At 38.3% G+C, this 20558-nt stretch overlaps 1 protein-coding gene across 4 annotated transcripts in view; it reads right to left on the bottom strand.

The window, feature by feature from the left end:
* Stxbp5l (syntaxin binding protein 5L) overlaps nucleotides 1-4012 on the bottom strand; it is a 231240-nt gene extending 227228 nt beyond the window's left edge. For all 4 annotated transcript variants that reach the window (XM_059277086.1, XM_059277088.1, XM_059277087.1 and 1 more), the window contains exon 1: nucleotides 3826-4012. In XM_059277086.1, the coding sequence (XP_059133069.1) occupies nucleotides 3826-4011 (186 nt within the window). In that variant the 5' untranslated portion in view covers nucleotide 4012. The remainder of the gene's footprint in view (nucleotides 1-3825) is intronic.
* Nucleotides 4013-20558: the final 16546 nt, after the last annotated feature.

The following is a 20558-nucleotide window of genomic DNA, read 5'->3' as shown; positions in this document are numbered from 1 at the left end:
CACATAGAGATGTACATATATACACATAATTTAAAATAAATCTTTGGGCTGAAGAAATAACCAGCAGTTAAGAGCACTGATGGCTCCTCCAGAGGATCCAGTTAGATTCCCAGCACTTACATGGTGGCGCTCAACTATCTGTAACCCAGGAATCCAGTGCCACCTTCTGGCCTCCATGGACACGAGGCACACAAGCAGTACATAGACATACATGCACACAAAACACCCACACACATAAAATAAAAATAAGAATTGTTTCAATACATAATTACTGGTAGTTTTTTTTTAGCTTAACCTATTTTTCAGTTAAGCAACCAATGATGTGTCATTCTGTTAAAAAAAAACACATCAACGCCTAGTTCTCAATAGTAACTGTGCCTGAGAATCTTCTATGGGCCTTTTTTAATGCCAATTTCTGGGCCTTATCCCTGGATACTTTGATTCTCTAACACTGGGGTGAGGCTAGAACTCATTGAGAACCCCTAGTCTGTTAATAGGGGACACTCAAACAACTAAGTGAGATATAAAAGCAAAACAACACATTCGCTTTTCAGGACATTCATAGAATAAAGGCAGAAACATTTTAAAAAGTAAAGTGAACAGAAGCAGTGGTCAGAACCGGTCTCATAGAGGTGGTCCTTAAAAAAAATGGTAAAGGCTAACTGAGAGTTCTCCAATTATACGTATTAAAGGTTAAGAGCTGGTCTAAATGAAGTCAAGGAATGGGAAGAAGCATTAGATATATGAAAAAATGATGCTCTGGAGCAATATAATATGCCTAGGGAACCAAGGAAATAAATATAAGCAGGAAGGTAAATGGGACACCTTTCTTAAGAGAACTATAAGAAAATCAAGATTAAAATGTATTATATAAAGCAGTGTTTTCAAATTGAGTTTCCCAGAATTCATATTTGGGAAAGGTAGTTCGTGTGTGTTGCAAGTAGCTGAGTAAAATGACACTCAAATGCACATATTGAACTTGAAATAGGTTATAATAAACTTAGGCATTAGCCTGTTTCTCTGATCTTGAGCATTTTTTCATTTATGATGAAGAGCTTAGCTTTACTTTTTTTTAAGAATTACAAATGCCTATACCTGCCTATGGACAGTATTATACAAAAACACAAAATACAAAAAGTATTGATTGGCTGTATAACTTGTTATAATTCATCAAATAAATTTAAGCCAATAAAGCATCACATTTATTTGTTTTAATCAGTTTTACTGGAGTTGAACAAGACTTTTGTTTCTAGAGAACTACTGCTCTATGGAAACTAACATAGAATTTGTCCCAGGCAAATCATATTGCATTTGGATAATAACATTATTACAACAAAATGAAGTATAATAAGGTAAAATAAGAAGTGAGGAAATCAGAACGTATTTTCAAGATACAAATCAAGAAAATAAGATGAAATGAACAAGTACTGGGATGGGAAATGGCATAAAACTCAGAAATACAAAGGAAATAGAATTTGATTATTCATCAGATAGTAAAGGGAAGGGCTTCGTTCAGAAAAACAGGATCTAGATTTCCACTTCAGTTTTAGCCATGATGAAATGATAGAAGCACCCAGAAGGTGCTGACTTCCTACTATTCAGAAGAGAATGTTCTTTGCACATATAATCAGTAAGTCTAAATGAAGTCCTCATTTCAATAACAGCTCTAATTTTGGATTTCCTTAATCCATTTTATATATCCATTATAGACTATGTTACCTATAATATAGTTACATAATCCCTTTTCAAAATTAACTGTAGTCCTTACCAAAGATGCTATTGTATTTTCCTTATCTGGTGTGACTTCAGTACTATTAATGCATAGCTAATATAGCTATCTAGCCTCATAATTTATTTGAAAGTTATTACCCTAAATAATATATTACATTATTTAATATATTATTTATATTATATTATATTATATTATATTATATTATATTATATTATATATAATATATTGTAATGACTATATTTGTTCTACTACAAACAAGGTGATTTTTTTAACTTTAACGATATAAATATTTTATCACCCCTCCCAACTTGTGTCTTGGCTTCCCCGCGTTTTCTTCTCAGATTCTAATGAGCTTTCTTTCAGATAAAGAAAACAAAAATTTATTCCCATACTACAGATGCAGAAATCAAGGTTCCAGGGAGAAAAATCTCTTCCCCATGATAGCATGGCTGGCAAATGACAGGGTTTTAAATGTTTTTTTAAAAAGTCCAATTCATCGGATTCGCATGCTCTTCCTGCCATGCCATATGTATTCAAAATAGCACATGCTTAACTTCTGCCACTTGTCATGACCATTCATTTCTTAATAAACTTGTAGGTGGCCATGTGCTGCACTTTATTTCCTGTATTTACACATACTTTTGATTTTTTTTTTATTTAAAACTTTCTCTACCAGCTTTACAGCCTCAACTGCCCAACATCCCTCTGGTTCAGACATCTACCTGTTTTATTCTAATTTTATCTCTAATACAATTCTTCTGTATCACTATCACCTTCATTAATTGAGAGGATTAAGATTTTTTTTCAGAATGTAGGAAAGGAAATAGAAAAAAATAGGGAATGAAGCTGTAATTCTCCTGCCCAGCAATTCGAATTTGGCTCCCAGGACTCTTCCCATACTTGCTTCAGGACAACCATGTCAAGTTCTTCCTTAGACTCATATAATATCTATTACATCATACGAAGGGGGAGATCATTATTGTACTCAAGCTTCACACAATTGATTAAATCTGTTTAATTCTAAATAAGCTTGAACTTTTAAGTAAACTAATAGCTATAGATTTAATATTTTATATAAACCTTCTAGGAAGAGCTGAGGTAATGACTAAAACCTTATCATATATCATTTGTTTACTATAAAATTAAGAATTTGCAAAATTTTTCTTTTTTGAAGTCTAAAATGATTTGGTACTTAATTCTTGCAGCTTCTAAAGTTTACTCTTTTTCTTATTATATATTCAAACACATTTATAAAACTGTATCCATTTGTATCATACAAATCACTCAAAGCTTTTTTCCTTGTGTAAATCATGCCAAAATTATACTCAAAGGCAACTCCCAAAAAGAGCAATAAAGGAAATATATTACATTATAAAGTGATACTATAATATCTTTATATAGTAATGTTACATCTGTTACATTAATTCTCATTTTCTTTCCTTGTCCAAAAGTCTGCTTGTTTATTAGAAGTCCCAAATCAAAATGTAACTGCCTAAAATTTTTTCTCACTAAACCAGAACATTGGTTACTTTGGAATTTTTTATGAGTATTGCAGGTTTTCACAAGCATTAAGCCCATAGAAACTGTATATTCATGAAGGGTCTAAAAACCTTTTTTTTCATATCTAGAATTTTAAGAAAGTATCATTGGACACATTAATCTATTACCTCCCTAATTCTCGCAACATGGTAAGAGCCTTATTCATTTTACACTGAACAGAGAAATAGAATTAGCAATCAGTTTCTCTGGATAACAACACAGGAAACCAAATGACTATCATTTCTCCTTCAGTTCACTATTTACACACAAGTATATTTTGTCCACTTATTGGGCCTTAACGTCTTGCAAAGACTACTTTTCCTGTGTGTCTTCCTTCTCTTTAAACTACCGCTGCTTTTTACAAATTAATGCCCAAGTTGATGTCTGATTTTAACTGACCTAGTACCAGGCTCTTTGAGGTTGGCGTCCCAACAGTTTCCAGCCCTGCGTACGTATGCACGTGTGTGTGTATGTGTATTCCATGTGCGTTTCCTTCTTTCTTCACAACAGTAAAATGAAAATCGAACAGGCCTTAAAGCCAATTCGAAACTTACCTTGCAAATCTGGAAATATTCGGAAGTCAGGCTCTCCTGGATCTCCTCTCGGAGAACCCCTGCAGTCCCTCCTGGATGGACGGAGCCACTGCCAGCCCCACCACTGTTACTGGCACTGCCGCTACCACTGCCCGGAGAAGAGGCAGTTAAGCCATCCAAAACTTTTCGGAAATTAAACTTCTTCATTTTAAACACTGTTGAGAAATGGAAAGGAAAGAGAAGGGGTGACGAACATGGAATCCTACGGGGCAAAAGCCTCTCTCTTTTCATTAGTCAAGACGGGAGTAGCTAGTCCCCATTTTCCAAGCGTTGGATGTAGTCGAGTGGAGATTGGGGCTCAGGCTTCATTTTGTCGAATTTTAACTTTAAAAGGCATGTCTTTATAAAAATAAAGAGAACACAACTCCGAGAGCAACAGTATTCCTTCCTCACACATCAGATTTTAAAGGGCTCTAGCCCCAGCTGTAGCTCTGCTTTCTCAGCACTGGGGTAAAAATAAAAGGCAGTGTCATCCTCGTCATTAACATTGTATCATCATTATTATACAATCAAGCCAGAGCCCACAGACCAAGACCCTCTGGGTCGTCCTGAAAGGGGGGTGTGTGGGGGGCTTTCCTTCTTAAGGGTCAGCTCCGAAAATTTTATTATCAGAAAAAGCAATGTTGTGAGGGAGCCAATATTTACCCTGCCACCATGTTCGGGGCTCTCCCCCATCATCTTCAACGCTCTCCCTTTCTCAATAGGAATTGGGGGATAGGGCAAAAAAAATGGCTTTTTCCATCTCTTATTCCCCAAAACCCGGACCCCAAAACATCTGCTGGTGACTCACGGCCACAGTCGACGGGAGGGGCGAGCGGGGGGGGGGGACCGTCTGCCTCCACCTGTCCCCGTCTCCTCTCTCTCCTGCCCCTCTCCCGCCCCTGGTCTCCCGTGTCCCCTCCCCGCCCGGCTCCCCTTCTGCACAGCGGCGGCTCCCAGGGGGGGGATGTGAGGCGGCGGTGACGCCTGCGGGCCCGAGTCCCGCCTCAGCCTGCAGGGCGCGCGGCGCTGGCTCCCTCGCTCCCTTCTGCCGAGCAGGGCGCCGGGGCTGCCACCGCGGGGCTGCGAGCCCTGGAGCCCTCACCGACAGCCGCGCTCGCTCGCTCGCTCGCCACAAGCACCCCACAGACAGCGGCGCGGGCGCCCGCTCCCTCTCTCACGGACACACACACACACACACACACACACACACACACACACGCACACACGCGCGCTCACAAGCACGCACACAGGTGTGAGAGCAAGCCGCGATGGGACGGCACGGCTGTCCCTCGGGACCCCAGACTTAGCACCTTCCTCAGACGCCGCTAGCCAGCCGCCGGCCAGCCCGGGAGGCGGAGGGCGCGGAGGCTGCGGGCGGGCGCGCAGGCGGGCGGGCGACGGTCCAGCCCGGCTCCGGCCGCTTCTCGGGTCTCTCTGGTCCTGGTGCCTGGCGCTCTCCGAGGTCCTAACCGAGAGGGCGGGTCTGCCGCAGGCTCCGCCCCCGCCGTGGGAGGTAGGCCCCGCCCCAGCCGGCCCGCGCCCTCCTCCCTCTCCCAGACTCTCGCGGCGGGGGCGGGACACTCTAGGCGCCAGAGGGCGGGACATCCTCTCGCCAATCACAAGCTCCACTGACCCGAGTCCCCGGGACTCCAGACAGGAGAGAAGTTTGGGGATAGGTCGGACGAAAAGCCAGTGACAGGAGGAGGGGGATCATTTAGGAAAGTAGGTGAGGTATTTGATTGACAGCCATCCTAGCCAGTATGCCCGGGCGCCGTGCTTTGGGGGCTGTAATTGGCGCTACCTGTTGAAGGACGCAAGTGTGAATCAATAGAATGCTTGCAAGCTTCAGAACTTGCGCTCCTGGAGTCCGAGGCTGCAGGAAGGGTTACCTTGGGTCTCGCTCTAGACTACAGTGGGAAGTGGGCTTTTCTGTAGCCTTTTCTTTCCCTGAATCTCTTCCTGCTCACCAGGTACTTCTACTGGGCTCCCCTCGCAGCCCTGCTATCTGCTTTTAATCCCTACAAAGTCTTAGCTTCCTAATGGCTTAACAGGTCATCTGTACCAAAATGAAGTGGTTTTCGATGGAATATTGGCTTCCAAATCTTAAGGAATTGATTGCCCAGCTTTGCACAGCCTATGAAATAGAGCGTTCCCCTTCTTCACATAGACAAATTAAAATTTTAAGGAAACCATTCTCCCAAACCATGTCAAGATGCATTTTAAGCTTTTTCTCATTTGGATCATTATGGGAAATACTCTATTCCATACAGGAAAACAAAAACAGTGCTCCATCGTGGGAAGACGTAGTTCTGAGCCCTGACTGGTTGTTCTTAAAGGGCAGCTCAGGGTCCATAACTCACAGTATACTTCAATCTGAGCAACACAACAGAGACCGTTAGTAACCATCCCAAATATTTATTGTCTTTTATCTTAGATATAGGATGACACTAGCGCCCCCCTTTCTCTTTCAGAGCAGGAGATGAGAGAAAGGGAAGGGGAGACTTGAATGTTACAGGAATTACTCAAGCACATAGCGAAAGAACAGTAGCAATGGAATAGCGCTCAGATTTTCCAATCCTCTGCTCAATGGTCACATTTTCATTTTGAATGTTTTACTCCTTAACATTTGCATTATTTCTTTGTAACCCCCCTTTATACTTTCATTGCCACAACTTCTTAATGGCAGGAATGGAATTTTGTCCTTCTAGTTAATTTAGTACCTGGAACAATATTTCACTTGTAAAAGACATATAAGGACTTTGGACAATGTAAATGGATATCAGTTAAAGATTTATGAGATGATACTCAACATTTTGTGCTTTGGAGGGGTGGAAAATAAGTGTAGAAACAAATTCCATATCTGTTATACACTAGATCTTGGTATTAGGCATTGTTGAATAAAATGATGTATTTTTGAATGCTTTCTTTCCTTCAGCAAAAGTTGATCTACCTGCAACTCCTTAAGTGTTCAATGAATGAAAACAAGTCCATAGCATGTGGAGGTCTGGTCTTGTGGTGAAAGCAAAGAAAGAAAATATCCCAGTTCAGCAAAGAGAGATAGAATGTTTACAAACAAAACCTGAATCACTTATCACCAGCATCGCACTGTCACAAACTAGATGGTGGTCTGTAGTCTGCAAAACAAAAGGCTGAAAAGAGAAAAGCATATGAAACAGATTGACAAAAGCTTTCCTGAAGACCTCAAAGGGAATTCAACAACCGGCTGAGTTTAAAAAAAAAAAAAAAAAAAAGCGGCCGGGTGGTGGTGGTGCACGCCTTTAATCCCAGCACTCGGGAGGCAGAGCCAGGCGGATCTCTGTGAGTTCGAGGCCAGCCCGGGCTACCAAGTGAGTTCCAGGAAAGGCGCAAAGCTACACAGAGAAACCCTGTCTCGAAAAACCAAAAAAAAAAAAAAAAAAAAAAAAAAAAAAAAAAAAAAAAAAAAAAAAAAAAAAAAAAAAGGCGATAAAGCACACAGCCATGCAGCTGGAACAACAAATAGGTATGAAAAATAGAAAAGTCATGTCAAAATATATACATGGTTCTGGGGCTGGAGAGATGGCTCAGCAGTTAAGAGCACTGGCTGCTCTTCCAGAGGACCTGGGTTCAATTCTCAGCACCTACATGGCAGCTTACAACTGTCTGTAACTCCAGTTCCAGGGGACCCAACACCCTCACACAGACATGCAGGCAGGCAAAACACCAACACATATAAAGTGAAAATAAATAAATGATTATACATATATGTATATGTATGTTTCCAAATAAATATTAGAAACTTAAAACCGCTGATAATGTGACTTGGTGGTGAAACAGCTGTCTAACATGTGCAAGACCCTGCTTTTATCCTCAGAAATATATACACAAATAAAATGAAATACTATATTTAGGACTCTCTGGCATTATTCTAAATATTAGGAATATTCTACAGTAGCACAATAACATACACATGGTAAGTATCCAGCATATATTAACTTGACTAAAAGATGAATGTGAAAATTTTAAAATAATTGTAACAAGTAAGAGAGAGAAAATCTCCTGTGAACAGAAAATATGGTGATGACACTCTAGACAATGGGCAAAGATAGAAATTGGCAAAAGGGCAGAAGACACCTTGGATGCTGGGAAACAGCATATACACTGTCACTACATGAATCATGGTGAAAAATATGAGGAAGCACATTCCATACTGAATTAAAAGGCAACAGGGTGTTATTCTACAAACCATTTGGTAGCAGGAATGAGGTCAGAGCATACAGCATATCTTAAAAACAATGGGAAAATACCAAAGCTGGATAAAGTAATGATCACCCCACTGTAACCTTAAAGAATAGCCTCAACACTGTGGAATTGCCCGAGTAGAGTTTCTGCATAAACCCTGACATGTTCCTACCTATATGGTAAGTACAAAGAGCTACCAGAAAGAACAATTGTCTGAGCTTGATACTTGCAACAAGATAATTAAATCATTCAATGAAACCAATAAATGGGAAGGAGTTTTAGAATACATGTTGGAAACATGTTACAACTCACTTTAAGGAATTATAATCTTGGGCTCAAGGCAACAATGAGGCTGATCCAAGCCACTTTTCCATGCCAAAAAAGACACAAAGTAACACAAAAATAGACACGTGTGACACTTCAAATAGAAAGGAGAATTTGTGGAATTGGCTGAACTTCGATAAAAGCAAGCAGGGATGACAATGCAAATGTGCAAATGATACATTGCATGTATAAAGTTCTACCAGGTGGATGTCATCTATATTCCGGACACTGGAAGCTTCGGACTTTACAAACATCTCATTAGTTTACTCCTCATTATCATGCTATGAGACAGGCAGTCATTCTCCCCATATTGTACAGCTAAGGAAACAAGGCTCAGAAAGAAATCTGCTTGTAGTCACTTAAGATAATCTAGTCCTCAAATCTAAGAATAATGTTCAAGACCACGTTCTTACTCACTTACCTATTACTAATCAGAGAACTAAATAAACTAGAAAAGGAAAGGGGGTGGTCAGTTCTCCTGGAAAATGTGAATATATGTACATTAATTTGCCAGAACTATTAAAAAAATAATGCAAATTGGGTTTCTTAAAGAAGAAAATTTATTTTCCCACCATTTTGGAATGTAGAAGTCTAAGATAAAGGTTTCAGCAATCTTTTTCTTCTAAGGGCCCTAAGTGGCTCATACCTAGCCACCTTCTCTCTGTGTCTCCATTAGTCTTTAATCTGTGGGCTAGAATCCTATGTCTGTGTCAGTATTCCCTCATCCTATGGTACCCATCAAACTATAGCAGAGCCCGCCTTAGTGGCCTCATTTGAATTTAATCTTTAAGGTCTCAACTCCAAAGGAAATTGCTTTCTGAGGTAAGGTGGGGGCTTCAAAGTGTGAATTTGGGTGGAGGGATAGAGTTCAGCCCATAACAGTGACAACCTATAACATCAAATCTGACATTCTTTGTAGAACATCTACTGTAAACAAGATTTATGTCAGTTTTTTACATTTGGCTCCTCATTTAATCCTCACAGACATGATACGCAGTAGTTACTGATAACTCATTCCATAGGTGGTGAAACTGAAGAAAAAAGTGAATTCTTAAGCCCAAAACCATACAAAGGCTTGAAAACAGAGATTTAGATCATCAGTCTTATCCCTAAGTTCCAAAGTTCTCTATTTATGCTGGTGGCTTTCTTTTGAGAAAAAAAAAAAAAGCTCATATAGATCTTTGATATTTAAGAAAGTTAATTATGGCCAGTTTCAAGTATGAGGATAAAACATAAAAACAAAAATCTCATCAGGAGTTTGGATACAACTAAAAGACATTTAAGAGTGGGAGGACAAAGATTAAGAAAAGCAAAGCCTTCTGGGATGGCAACCTCATGGAAGTTTATCTCATAAGGAAAGCTTGGTATAATTTGAAATATATTAACAGAGTCACTAGGGTGTGCCCCATTAAAATAGAAGACAATCAGTTATTCAATAACTAATTAGACAGAGCAAGACAGTATTAATTTCCTGAGTGAGGCTGTAGTCTCAGCAAATATCAGAGCAGCTGGAGAGAGTCTTTGTAAAAGGAGTGATAACGTGGGATTTACCATAATGCAAGGCAAGCAACTGTTCACATTAGCAAAAGCAAACTTCTCCAATCCGCTTGCTATGAGATAATGGGTCCTAGACCAAACAACCAAAGCTGTCACCCATTTCAGGTTCATCAGACAAATTACAGGGACATCCTTATTATTTGCCAACCTAGAAATTAGAATTTCATTATGAGAACACAGCTGAGATGCTGAGTTCCATCTACCTTCTTTCTGGTAAACCTTCAAGCATTAGAGAATTATCCTTCCTTCCAAATCTCTGTCTGACTTTCTTCTTACCTTATCATATATCCTTCATCAGAGGCACTGGTTAATAATTGTCCACTCTCTATCATATAGCAAGGAATAGCCATCGGCTATAAATAAAAAAAAAAAAAAAGTTCCCCATTCAGCCTACTGTAAGGCCACAAAAGGAAAAAAAAAAGCACACAGGGTTAATTAATTAAATAATGTCATACTCCCATGGGTTTCAGATAAAAAGCCAGGGGTCATAAGGATAGAACCAAAACATACAAAGTATGGCTCAGCACACAATCAATAACAGAATTGCAAACAGAACTCATGCCTTCTAGGACAAAACTCAAATATTTGCTGTTAAGCATGCAATTAAAATCAGTTCTTTGTGCATATTCTGAAACAGATTTTCCCATACTCATCCATCACACTGTGACATGATGAGATAAAGGGGTTTAGTGTTGACACAGGCCTAAGCTTGGTAACTGCAGGACTAATAGGCACCTTCAGCCCCACCGACTCAAATTTCTCCCTGCATGTAACAAATGTGAAGCCAACAGCATGAAAAGGGATTTATAGAAAGCAAACAACTTACAGATCTATTATCTTCATTCTTCTTTTACATTTGTAGAACGGCTTATAAAGCTTGGCTTTACATTTTACATTTTTTGTTCTTCCATTTTAGTGATCTGAAAGTCTCCTGCACCTGTGGATGGACTGTTGCTGAAGGACGAGGGAGATCAGACTAGATAGCCATTAAGTTCTATCTTTGTGTGCTTTTAGTCAAAGCCGCACTAAAAGGGTAAGTTAAAAGGTATCCACGTAGGCATTTACCAATAGAGAGGAACTGCAGCCTATAGTAAGAAAACAAGACAAAAAAAACAAAAACAAAACAAACAAACACAGGGACCCTTACAAGCATTCTTCTACTAATTAGTGTTCCCTAGAGGTCACATTTTTAATCTCCAGTTTTTGTAACTTACATTTTGTTGTGAGCATTTCCTACTACATTAACTATTCAAGTACATCAATATGACATAGTTTATTTAATCATTTCTATATTCTTGGCTCTTTCATGTATATCTTTATATTATTATAAGTAAAATTAAGGAAATGCCTTTATACTAAATATCTGAAGCAGTTCTGGGGGATTTGTAAGGGGTATTATTATGTCAGGATACTGTACTTCCACATATAATTCTAAATTATGTGTTTTAAAGATTTTATAAATTTATATCCTCATTCAGAGCACATATCCCTGCGGAAAACTCATGGTACAAAGAACCAATGTAAAGTGAAATTTGATATAACCTGTATTTATGCCAAATTTTTCTAGAGGTTGTTGACAAAATTGGAAGGCAGTTTAAAAATGATGAGTGAATATGCACAATCAACTAACTACTACAGGATGACGCAGAACATGTGGGTGCTTATGGTTTCCATTTGAAAGGGAAACTATAAAAGTTTTCATAAACAAGCTTGGAAAGAAGCAGTAACACGTATTTGACTTTTCTAAGTGTTAAAAGTGGTAACAAGTTTCCATTTTGCTGGTATTTACTGATATTTTATACTGCTGCTGTTTGAGTGGACAAGAGGAAGTCAGAATGTGGAAAGCTGAAAAAGTCAATAAAGATATGTAGCTAGACCCACAAAAGATCAACTTCTTAAGAAAACAATCAAGCAGATGTGTGGGCAATCTGGCTGAGACATCTGTCACCCCATTGATCACCAGGGTTGATTTGGCTGATGTGGCTAACTAGGCAGATGTTCCCTTCCTCCCTCACTGCTCCATGTACATCCCTCCTGAAGCTGTAGGCTCCATCAAAGAGGGTGAGCTTCCTCCAAACACAGAGGACCAGACTTCGAGAAGGGTGGAGTAGCTGTTCTCCCCTTCCAGACTCTCCAAACAAGCTCTCAAGAAAACAATCAAGTGGTAAATAATGTTTGAAACAGTTTGGGTTTTTACAGTTATGGACAAAGTAAGAAGAGGTGTTCAGCTCTGAATTTGACAGCAAGATTCAATCAATAAACAATAGATTCATTGACCCCGAGCTAGATGCCATAAACTATAAAGATAGACTGTTTTTCTTGGGCTTGGAGCAAGGAGACTGGTGGACGCAGCCCTATGTAGACCCAGCCTTTTCATAACTGGAGCTTTAATTCACCACGACACAGGAAGACTGCATCAGTTTAAGCAGAGATGTGTACTTCTTTTGTAATGACAATAACAAAATTAACAGCATTCTAATTTCTTTTTTTTCTTTTTTTTTTTTTTTTTTTTTTTTTTTTTTTGGTTTTTCAAGACAGGGTTTCTCTGTGTAGTTTTGGTGCCTGTCCTGGATCTCACTCTGTAGACCAGGCTGGCCTCAAACTCACAGAGATCCATCTGGCTCTGCCTCCCGAGTGCTGGGATTAGAGTACACCACCACCGCCCGGCTGCATTCTAATTTTTTATGGTGGGTAAAATGTCAAAATTTTTACACATATCCATACTCATTATTAGTTCCATTAAAATCGTCAACTAGAGTTTTAGAGACTAAGCCAGAATGCCAGCAACAAAAATTCAAATCCAATGTGAAGGTAGAAGAAGAGATGGGTGGCATCTTGTCGGCCTGACTCTAGGCACCAAGACAAGAGAGTCCTTATGTGGTCTGCTCTAGCCATGCAGCATGAGCCTTCTGTTCTAATCAGCTCTTTCACTAGCTTAGACTGACAAGACATTATTGTTTTCTTAACCTTGCCCAAGCTGAGGCACTTTACAAGATTTTTTTTTTCAGTAGCAGCAAGAGTGATTTATGGGTTATTTCTCCCTCTAGCTCTCTTCAGTTAGGAAAAAAACCATATTTCTCAGCCTCATTTGTCCCTCCCCATTCTTCCACTTCTCTACCGTCTTTAACCATAGTCCTTCTCTAATACAAGGCTTGTATTGATTTGCATAGTCTTTCAAGAGTGTCAGTGTCTAATACGCTCTAATTATGGAAACTAAATATCATGAACTCTCTGGAACAGCTCCTACTTAAAATATTCTGTACCACTGTTCTCATAAGCCATCGAAAACATTCAGTGCCTCAACAAATATGACTATTTTTCCATAGTGCTGTTTTTAAATTTGAGTGACAAGACCTTTAAGAGTTCTGATGCCCACAGAACATTTTTAAGAACAGAAACCCTGCAGTCAGATAAACCTGAGTCTGCCATCTACTCATTGCAGACAGTGGACAAATTCATTTGTTTGCTTCGGTTTTTCTATTTATTGAGGGAATGTAAGATTACAGATTGCTATGAAGACTAGATGACAGGATCCATGTTGGCACATAACAAAATGCTTGGTGAATCAGAAATCACAAATGCTTGTCCCTATCATTTTTCAGCACCGGAATTCTCATATGAACTGTGATGATTATCAAAAAATTCTAAGGAACCCCACAAGGTTAAAACATGAAAATGAAAACAGTGCTGTCTGCTATCATCTGCAGCCTGGGTTGCTGGCTATGTAAGGGTTACTAGTTACTTTGTTCTTTAGAAACGAAATTTTCAAAGAAACTGTGAAGTTCACTAGGTTTGGGTAGAGACATCCAGAATAGAAGTGGGAGAGTAGACAAGTAACTCAGTCATATTATCTGCTTAATAAACTCTAGGGTCTTAAATCAGATCTTAAGAAAATTTGCTAGTAAAAGAGGAAATGTATTTTTTAGATCAAAGATGGTTAAATAGATGGAACAATTTTCAATATGGATGGAAATATTATTTCAAACTGAAAGATAATATGTAACCTAAGTCTGTCTCTATTCAAACTCCAAGACTGAGAACTGTGATGGTTTTATTCATTTTCTTGGTCTCTTTCATTTTTCTAATTAAAAACTTAAAGAGATTAACATAATCATTGGCAGTCACTGGCTCTGCAAAATATTTCTCAATAATCCACAGGAATACTCAGTGTCTTGCCAAAAAGTTCTAGGGGGTAGGAGATGGAAAGAATAAACAAATTTAAGCAAACTGACTTCTTCAAACAAAGCAAGAAGGAGTCACATGTCATCATTTCAGTAGCAGACGATGGAAGTGACAGGCGAGTACTATATTAAATAATGTATATCTTGGCTCAATTTTCATTTTTCTTCATATAATTGCATACGGGTTTTTTGTTTGTTTGTTTGTTTGTTTGTTTGTTTTGAGACAGGGTTTCTCTGTGTAGCTTTGGTGCCTGTCCTGAATCTCGCTCTGTAGACCAGGCTGGCCTCGAACTCACAGAGATTCTCCGCCTGGCTCTGCCTCCCGAGTGCTGGGATTAAAGGTGTGCACCACCACTGCCTGGCCAATTGTGTAGTTTTTAACAAAGGTGACTCACTAGGTGTATAATTGTGATTTAAATATACAGCACTAAGGTATTTGGAAAAAATCATTTATAAATAAGAAAAAACATTGTAAGAATAATATGTGCCTGGTTTATAAATTTAAAAATATTTTTACTGTATGTGTCCTGCACTGACTCTTCTTTTTTGAGATTTATCTTTATTTTATGTATATGGGTATTTTGCCTACATGTATGTCTGTGCATCATGTACACACAGTGCTCATAGATGCCAGAAGAGGAATTCAGATCCTCTGGAACTGGAGTTACAGGTGATTGTTAGCCATATGTGTAGATGAATTTCTAAATATCACCACACACATGTGGGTGCTGAGAATCAAACCCAGATCTTCTGGAAAAGCATTTGGTGTTCTTAACCACTGAACCATCTCTCCAGTCCCATGTATCAACTTAGAGATTTCCAAAGTCCAAAAAAGTAAGAAAGTTGAAAGAATTATGGGTTACAGCTTAAAAATTGAAAACTTTATTTCACAAAACATAAGAATCAAAGGAAATACTGAAGAAAGAGCCTCGTTTTCATTATTAATGTCAGCCCTAATCAAAGCCTTGGCTTTTGATGGTACAGAGTTAGAGGGGGTGGAAATGCCAAGAATAAGAATATTTAATTTGGGGGTTAAAGAGATGGTTCAGTAGTTAAGAGCACTGAATGCTCTTCCAAAGGACCCAGGTTCAATTCCCAGCACCTACATGGCAGCTTACAACTATCTGTAACCTCAGTTCCAGGGGATCTGACACTCTCACATGGACATACATATAGGCAAAACACCAATGCACATAAATTAAAAATAAGTTTTTTAAAAAAATACTTAATTTTATGATCTGTAAAATAATTTACAAACATGCATTTTGTTTGTTTTGTTACATATATTCCCAGAAGTGTCTAGTGCATAGTAAATACTTAATAGATATGAATGAGGGAATGAGTACAAATAATTAATATTCATATATCAGGCCAGAATTTCAGGCCTGAATTTGAAGATGTAATAAAGTCATAAATCAGATAAGTATTTTATTCATTCAATAAATATCTATTACATGTGTATTTGGTACTAGGTACAATGTTGTAAGTGACAGATGAAAACAAAAGAGAAAAGTGGGGGAAAGGAAAAGCAAAATAGAAGTAATATTAACTCACAGAGTTAATTATTTAGTTAATTAACTAAGAGCATAATTAGTTATGCTTGTGTGTCTTTGGGATTTCTTTCATCTCCTTCACTAAGTCATATTACTTTCCCAACTTCAAAATATCTAAGAAGCAAATGAGCAAGGACTGACAATTACAAATTACTATTTCAAGAAGTAACAAAGGAAAAGAAAAGGTGAAAAAGGAAAGGCTGGAGGAGATATGAATGACTTTGAGATTTTATAGTATTTTAAGCAAAGAGAACTAGATAACAAAATGCCAAAGATTAAAAAGTAAAATGAGGCTGGGCGGTGGTGGCGCACACCCAGCACTCCAGAGAAGAGGCAGGTGGATCTCTGTGAGTTCAAGGACAGCTTGGTCTACAGCCTGAGTTCCAGGACAACCAGGGTGACACAGAGAAACCCTGTCTTGAGGGTGAGGGGAGTAAAATGAGATAATCAATAAAACAAGGTCACAGTCTGTAACAACTATTTAATAATCTTTCTATTTTTTCAACCTTTGCATTTCTCCTCTAGAATAGTAATTTCAACAGACAGCTGAAAATGGAAGCCATTTAATGAGAATGTCTTCATCCTTTTGCCATCAAGCCTTCTGGATAATATAGAGCAGTGTGCACCATTGCTTCCTCTGATAACTCACCGGCCTGCCATGTCTTTGTCAACTGAAGAGGCATTTTCCTCCTGTCCAACCCATATGTTCAAGATCTACCTCCTTCATGTTTCTCAGAAACCTCAACCCTCTTTCCTACCTTTCCAGTCTTTTCCTTTCTCATCCTTCCTTTCTGATTTTTTCCTTTGTAAGACTATCCCACCTCAGAACAACATGTCTTAACTTCTGTATCTCTTTCTCAGCTACCTTTCTGTCTCTCTACCTCACTTTTACAGCCCAGTGTCTCAGAAGCTGTTCAAGCTTCCTCGGTTCTCTTTCATTATCCAATTCATTTTCTAATCTAGTTTCTATTCCCATCACTATAATGCAATTGCAATTGCTGAGGTTACTAATGTCCAACGCGTTTCAACTCAATGGACACTTTTCAGTCCTCTTCATGTCTGATGTCTGAAAAGGTTAACCTTATCTCTCTATCTCAAATAATTCTTTCTCTTGGCTCCAAAGCCTGGCTCTCCTACTTGTCCCATTTTCCTAGCCACTCCATTCTAGATCCTTCTTTTCACAGTTATTCAGCCTTAAGATTTGATTCTAGATTGTCTTTCTTTACACTCTACATACATTCTAATTCCTAGGTCCTATTTTCTGTCTAAAGATTTTAAATATTAGCTACAGGCCAATAACCCTCAAACTAATAACAATAATTCAAATCTCTTTCTGAGCTTCAGATGCCCATTGATATCTCCATTTGGATGTCTTTCAGAAACCTAAAAAAATAAAAGTGCCTCAAAATGAACTATTTCTGATCCCCATTTCAGAGATCAGTACCAGTAGTTCAGTCAAGTAAATTCAAATGAAGCAATTATTCCTGATTCCTTCCCTCACTCGCTCATAGTCAGGCTATGGCCAGCTTTTATGTTTTGTCAATTCTATGACCTATATAATCTTCTAGAGAAAAACAGCGTGTGTGTGTGTGTGTGTGTGTGTGTGTGTGTGTGTGTGTGTACATATTCTGTCTTGAGAATAAACCTCCACTCCCAAAAAAAGGATATTTGTAGATTCTAACTGTAAAAGCATCATGGCTAATATATATACATATATATATATATATATATATATATATATATATATATATATATATAATCAAATGATAGTTTTGGAAATGTTTATCTCCCTACCCTTCTAACAGCACCAACCTCTTTCTTTGTTCCTATCATCTCACATCTAATCACATTTTCCCACCTCTATACATTTGAAAGTATCCATCTGTGTTAATCATCACAATAATTTAGAAACTGTAAAAACATCTCACATTCTCTACATACAAAGTCATGAACCCTTAGCCTGATTCTTCTTAGCTATGGTTGAACTTTCAGACAAAAATACCAAAGAAAAAATAGTCTTATGTAGTTATAAACAAGCATTAGACATCTTTCCATCTACAATAGGAAGAGTAAAGATATAGTGAAAGGTTTTCTTCCTTAGCCATACCAAAGAGTATAGTCTATTGAATGGGAAAATCAAAGAGTCCTTCCCAGCAGTTTTATAATAAGTCTTCATCTAGTTCTGTAAGGTAACTAGCAATTTCCTCAGTACATTATTTTTTAAATAATTTACAATTTTTAAATCCTTAAGATGAAAATCAGCTGCTTTAGAATGCACATGATGCTTTGCTTTTTTTTTTCAGATACAAATAAACAGAAGCCAAGTCTTCTTTTCACTTTGGCATTTAGATTTTTTTTAAAAAATACGATAAAAAGCAAGCTTGCCTCCTGGGTGTAAGGAGAGCTTCTAGCTGTAAGAGTCAATCAATCAGGAAGGGCATTTGTGGGTAGGAGCTGTGAAAAATTGCCAGCTTGACCTTGAAGAAAGAAAAATAATTGGGACTGGTAGCAACTAGTACTTATTTCCCATGTGCTGCTGTGTCTCTCACATTTTAAAATTTGATTTAAATTTCTCTTCCCTATGACCTATTCTCACATATTCATGTGTACGATTAAATGTATGCTAAGGGGTCTGCACAGCTAGCTCAGAAGCTTCTTCTAGTAGGCTAATATCATCTTGACTGGATGACGTGGTGCATAATGTAGTCTAATGAAGCCATGCCTGAAAAGCATTCAGCATAAAAAAGTAATTCATCCATCCCAAGCAACAGCAAGCAGGAATGCAACGAGATTAGCAAAATCACCTTGATTCATATAAGTTAATGGAATTTGTGTCCTTGTGTATACGTCTTTGAATCTATATATGCTCATTGAGTTGGGTAGACACAAAAATGATAGGATCACAAGGTTGGGAAAGACGAACCTTCTACTCCACTTAGCTGTTTAATCTTTAAATAATCTCATCAATGTTTACTCCATTCAGTACTACATAATTGAACACCAGTCCTGTTCCCCATTTTCCATCATCTTTCACCAACGGGAAAAGGTGTAAAATTTTCAATCTTGACTGCAAAACAGTACATGAGTGGAGCTTTGAGAAAACAAATATCAGGCTGGAGAAATGGCTCTGAGGTTAAGAGCACTTGTTGCTCTTGCAGAAGACCTGGAGTTCAATTCCCAGTACCTGCATGGTGGCTCACAACCATCAGTAACTTGAGATCCAGGGAATCCAACACCCTCGTTGAGCCTCCACGGGCACCAGGCAAGCATGTAGTGCACAGACATACATGCAGGCAAAATATTCATATATATAAAATAAATCAGTAAAAACAGCAACAACAAAATTCCCACATGCTCAGGTTACTACACAGATTTTTTATTATATTTGTTTAATATGAATCACTGGAGGTTGAATCCACAATTCCAAAATGAATCCAAAGCAATCCAGATGAAGAGCTACTGCTCTAGCAGTAACATCCCAAAATGATAAAATTATTTTTAGAAGAGTCAAAAAAACCTATCACTCTACTGCCTTTTCCTACTGGTTCTAGAAGAAAATCTCTTGGGAATTATTAGCTGAAGCTGAGTAACAAAAAAAAAAAACAACAACAACAACAAAGTAAAACCCTGCCTTCTTGTCAGATCAAAATCAAACAATAGATTACTTTTGGAAAGCATGTGTGCTTAGAAATATAAATGGCAGCCACCACATACAACTCCCATTTGTTTTTCAGCCCTTCAGGGAACGATCCTTTTCTTAAACTCCTACACTTGTGGGTAGAAGAAAAGTTTCTCATCTTAAGAGTTTGGCTGGAAAAAGTTTCCTCTAAAGTCTGATTCTTTGCAGTCACTGCTATCTATTCATTTGATTCATTCCCCTTTTCTTCTCATGTGAGATATGATATCATCCAAGCAACCTTTTCATTTTAGCATACTCAAGGATGGGTCTCTTCTACACTCTAGTAGAGACATTGCAAAGAAACCATCATGTAGAAATTATCCGGCCATACAACATTAGACAATACAATAAGCTAAAATATCTAAAGGTTCTGTTCCTTTCCCTTTTATAGCATATACTATATATGTCCATGTTTGATTCTCTGATGCTGAAAAAACTAACTACATGGAAAAAGGGCTTATTTGGCTTACAAGTTATAGTCCATCATCAGGGGGAGCCACCGTAGGAGCCCAAGGCAGGATCTTGAAGCAGAAAACATGAAGGAATGTTGCTTACTAGCTTTACTCTGGTTTGCTCAGCTACTTTTCTTATATAACCCAGGCCCACCTGCCTAGGGATGGCACCTCCCACAGTGGGCTGGCTTCTCTCACTTCAAATAGCAATTAAGAAAATGCCCCCACAGACGTACCCATAGGCAAATCTGATGGAAGCAATTCCTCAGTTGAAGGTCTCTCTTTCCAGGCAGCTCTAGTTTGCATCACATTAACAAAAAACTAATCAACACGAAATATTAAGAACTAAAAGTCTCAAATCTTACGCTGTCATGTTCTAGTGGCTGATTATCTAGTTCATTCCATTACCAGAAAAAAAAATATTGTGATATTTCCAATGGCTTCACTAAAATAGATAATCCAAGTGCATTAATCATCTTCAACATCTAAGACTACAAATATATAGCAGACATAATTTTAATTTCTTTCTTTTCTAGTTTAAATATATCCTAACTTCTTTAGTGCTTCCTTATAAAACATGGTTTTGTTGTCTCAGTGTCTTAGACACTTTCTTCTTATATTCTTTTGAAGACAAGGTCTCAGTGTGCAGCATTGAACGGCCTGGAACTCCTTATGTAGAACCAGCTGGTCTCAAATTCACAGACATTCATCTGCCTCAGTTTCCCAAGTGCTGAGAATTAAAGAT

Source organism: Peromyscus eremicus, chromosome 12 (genome assembly GCF_949786415.1).
Source record: "Peromyscus eremicus chromosome 12, PerEre_H2_v1, whole genome shotgun sequence".
Classification (NCBI taxonomy): Eukaryota; Metazoa; Chordata; class Mammalia; order Rodentia; family Cricetidae; genus Peromyscus; species Peromyscus eremicus.
The sequence above is the reverse complement of the archived record's forward strand: the minus strand, read 5'-3'. Positions and strand labels throughout refer to the sequence as shown.